General features: G+C 47.8%; 1 protein-coding gene across 2 annotated transcripts in view; it reads left to right on the top strand.

The window, feature by feature from the left end:
* Positions 1 to 2,026, top strand: part of LOC139386626 (ankyrin repeat domain-containing protein 12-like) — a 66,869-nt gene extending 64,843 nt beyond the window's left edge. For both annotated transcript variants that reach the window (XM_071132356.1, XM_071132357.1), the window contains one exon: positions 1 to 2,026. This exon is cut by the window's left edge and continues 158 nt beyond it. In XM_071132356.1, coding sequence (XP_070988457.1) covers positions 1 to 28 — 28 coding nt within the window. In that variant the 3' untranslated portion in view covers positions 29 to 2,026.
* Positions 2,027 to 4,367: the final 2,341 nt, after the last annotated feature.

Below are 4,367 nucleotides of genomic sequence, written 5' to 3'. Positions count from 1 at the left end.
CGACGACTTTGACCTCACGCCCATATGACCCGTGACCTTTAGGCTCGGACCGGCAGTCAGGGGACCGATGATTAGGAAGGATCATCTAGTGGCCCATCTACCGGTGATGAAGAGATGAAGGGATGGAAACCGTGAGGCACTTGGAACATAGATATGTGTAGAGAGCACCACTATTGTGTGTGTGTGTGTGTGTGTGTGTGTGTGTGAGCAGCACTTCTCGACATGTGGCTGTTTTACCACTGAGCTCCTATGGTAGACACCACAGACCTCCCTCCCTCCTACACCAAGAGGCCTGGCCTTATCCTCCCTAGTGGCACACTGACTGCTTATTCTGTTCTGGACAGGCCTGGAGCTCCACCAAGGCTCAGGGGCCCAGACCATTCACTTACCCCAGGGGCCAGGGCCCGAGGCTGGGTAAAGGTTGGGGCAGCGCCAGGTGCTGCTGTCTGCTTAGAGGAGAGCGCGCCAGAGAGAGACCAAGCATGGATACTATTCCCTATATAGGGCACTATGTGAAGTGTATAGAAAATAGGGTGCCATTTCTGATGTTCCCTATGGAGTCGACCATCTCTCTGCCCTTTACACCTCCTGATGTTTCCCTATGGAGTCGACCATCTCTCTGCCCTCTACACCTCCTGATGTTCCCTATGGAGTCGACCATCTCTCTGCCCTCTACACCTCCTGATGTTCCCTATGGAGTCGACCATCTCTCTGCCCTCTACACCTCCTGATGTTTCCCTATGGAGTCGACCATCTCTCTGCCCTCTACACCTCCTGATGTTTCCCTATGGAGTCGACCATCTCTCTGCCCTTTACACCTCCTGATGTTCCCTATGGAGTCGACCATCTCTCTGCCCTTTACACCTCCTGATGTTTCCCTATGGAGTCGACCATCTCTCTGCCCTCTACACCTCCTGATGTTTCCCTATGGAGTCGACCATCTCTCTGCCCTCTACACCTCCTGATGTTCCCTATGGAGTCGACCATCCCTCTGCCCTCTACACCTCCTGATGTTCCCTATGGAGTCGACCATCTCTCTGCCCTCTACACCTCCTGATGTTCCCTATGGAGTCGACCATCTCTCTGCCCTCTACACCTCCTGATGTTCCCTATGGAGTCGACCATCTCTCTGCCCTCTACACCTCCTGATGTTCCCTATGGAGTCGACCATCTCTCTGCCCTCTACACCTCCTGATGTTCCCTATGGAGTCGACCATCTCTCTGCCCTCTACACCTCCTGATGTTTCCCTATGGAGTCGACGATCTCTCTGCCCTCTACACCTCCTGATGTTTCCCTATGGAGTCGACCATCTCTCTGCCCTCTACACCTCCTGATGTTTCCCTATGGAGTCGACCATCTCTCTGCCCTCTACACCTCCTGATGTTTCCCTATGGAGTCGCCCATCTCTCTGCCCTCTACACCTCCTGATGTTTCCCTATGGAGTCAACCATCTCTCTGCCCTCTACACCTCCTGATGTTCCCTATGGAGTCGACCATCTCTCTGCCCTCTACACCTCCTGATGTTCCCTATGGAGTCGACCATCTCTCTGCCCTCTACACCTCCTGATGTTTCCCTATGGAGTCGACCATCTCTCTGCCCTCTACACCTCCTGATGTTTCCCTATGGAGTCGACCATCTCTCTGCCCTCTACACCTCCTGATGTTTCCCTATGGAGTCGACCATCTCTCTGCCCTCTACACCTCCTGATGTTTCCCTATGGAGTCGACCATCTCTCTGCCCTCTACACCTCCTGATGTTTCCCTATGGAGTCGACCATCTCTCTGCCCTCTACACCTCCTGATGTTTCCCTATGGAGTCGACCATTCCTCTGCACCTCCCTCGTCGGGCAGGGTTACAAAACAACAGGAGAAGGAGAAGGGAAACAAACATTTAAATTCCACTTTTGTTTTTAAGTGTTTATTACATCGTACACAGACTTTATTTTTTAACTTATTTTCTACAGACAGATTGTGCATTTGTAAATAACCCATGTGATGATGGTTTGAAACTTGTACAGAAAAAAATTGCTAATAAATATTTTGATTGTAAAACTTTTTTTCTTTTTTTTAAAGAAGTTTTCGTCTGTTTTAATGGACCGAAGTTTATTTTTAAATTTGTATTGAGTCCGTGTGCTCTTTCTCTCTGTCAAGGTCCTTGTTGTTGTTACTGTTGTTGAAATCAATGTTGTTGGCGTAACTCTTTGAGAATGTCGGGGTCAGATTCTGTTGTTCCTTTTTGGTTCTATCATTTTTGTTTTGTTTTTTTGCTTTTTATTCCCATCTGGAGTTGGATCCACGCAACCACATCAACGTGTTATGTCTTTGACTGGTGATTTGGATGCTGTGCATGCTGTTGCCGTTTGTAGCTCTTATTTCCTGATCCCAGAAGAAGCTTCTACCGTGGACTGTTGTGATGGAGGTTTAACTGAAGTCACTCAGCTCTTTCCCTTTCGTTTTGTTCTGTCCTTTCACAAACAAAGTTTGTGTCTGAAATGGCACCCTATTCCCTATATAGTGCACTACTTTAGACCAGAGCCCTATGGAACCCTATTCCCTATATAGTGAACTACTTTAGACCAGAGCCCTATGGAACCCTATTCCCTATATAGTGAACTACTTTAGACCAGAGCCCTATGGAACCCTATTCCCTATATAGTGAACTACTTTAGACCAGAGCCCTATGGAACCCTATTCCCTATATAGTGAACTACTTTAGACCAGAGCCCTATGGAACCCTATTCCCTATATAGTGAACTACTTTAGACCAGAGCCCTATGGAACCCTATTCCCTATATAGTGAACTACTTTAGACCAGAGCCCTATGGAACCCTATTCCCTATATAGTGAACTACTTTAGACCAGAGCCCTATGGAACCCTATTCCCTATATAGTGAACTACTTTAGACCAGAGCCCTATGGAACCCTATTCCCTATATAGTGAACTACTTTAGACCAGAGCCCTATGGAACCCTATTCCCTATATAGTGAACTACTTTAGACCAGAGCCCTATGGAACCCTATTCCCTATATAGTGAACTACTTTAGACCAGAGCCCTATGGAACCCTATTCCCTATATAGTGAACTACTTTAGACCAGAGCCCTATGGAACCCTATTCCCTATATAGTGAACTACTTTAGACCAGAGCCCTATGGAACCCTATTCCCTATATAGTGAACTACTTTAGACCAGAGCCCTATGCAGGCTCTTGTCAAAAAGTATTGCAGACCTCCCAACCTGCGTGCAGTTTGCGTAACATAGTCCAAAGTACTCTGGTATGAAAAACAACCTTAAAATACATATGAACAGGCTTCTAGTTGGCAGAATTAGTGTGGTTTTTTTGTTGACTCGACTGTCTGAAGTTGGAGCTGAGCCAATCAGGGGACTTGGGCGAATAGAACAGATTTTTAGCTTTCCCCCCTCCAGCAAGATGGCAGCTCTCCACTTGGTCTGTTGATATCACTGATGGATGAGGAAAAAGATGGTATGAAAACATTTTCCGAAATTGTATGGTGTTAGTCAAGCACGTAACTATTATTTCGTAGTTGGCTCCTTCGCTAAGGGGTCACTACGGCGACTGTAGTTAGCTTCTTCGCTAAGGGGTCACTACGGCGAAGGTAGTTAGCTCCTTCGCTGAGGGGTCACTACGGCGAAGGTAGTTAGCTCCTTCGCTGAGGGGTCACTACGGCGAAGGTAGTTAGCTCCTTCGCTGAGGGCTCACTACGGCGAAGGTAGTTAGCTCCTTCGCTGAGGGCTCACTACGGCGAAGGTAGTTAGCTCCTTCGCTGAGGGGTCACTACGGCGAAGGTAGTTAGCTACTTCGCTGAGGGGTCACTACGGCGAAGGTAGTTAGCTCCTTCGCTGAGGGCTCACTACGGCGAAGGTAGTTAGCTCCTTCGCTGAGGGCTCACTCAGGCGAAGGTAGTTAGCTCCTTCGCTGAGGGGTCACTACGGCGAAGGTAGTTAGCTACAGCGTTTAGTCAACTAAGCGAGAACACTTTCTTGCCTGGACATTTTGATTTCCGTCATGGTAGTAGGTCGGGAGCGCATTAACGAGAAAAGGGGAACGTGCGGTGTTGCTGAAGTTCAGCGTCGCTGTGTGGATAGAAACAGACATGGCAGAGAGCTGCCGTTTCCCCGCTGATACCGTCCTTCGTAGAAAGTTGTGTCAGACTGTTAAACATTAGCAGGCATTATGTTAACGACTACATTGCATCCAGTAATTTCATTATTCAGAATTTTCTCCACAAACAAAATGAAGAAGCCCGTTTACATTTGAGTGACTATGGACATAAAGACAGCTATTTGTTAGAATAGTCGTTACTGGGGTGGCGCAGTGTAAATGGTCTTAAGGCTGTGCCACCAGA

This window comes from Oncorhynchus clarkii, chromosome 28 (genome assembly GCF_045791955.1).
Source record: "Oncorhynchus clarkii lewisi isolate Uvic-CL-2024 chromosome 28, UVic_Ocla_1.0, whole genome shotgun sequence".
Taxonomy (NCBI): domain Eukaryota; kingdom Metazoa; phylum Chordata; class Actinopteri; order Salmoniformes; family Salmonidae; genus Oncorhynchus; species Oncorhynchus clarkii.
Note: the sequence above shows the minus strand (reverse complement) of the source record. Positions and strands in the feature narration are given on the sequence as shown.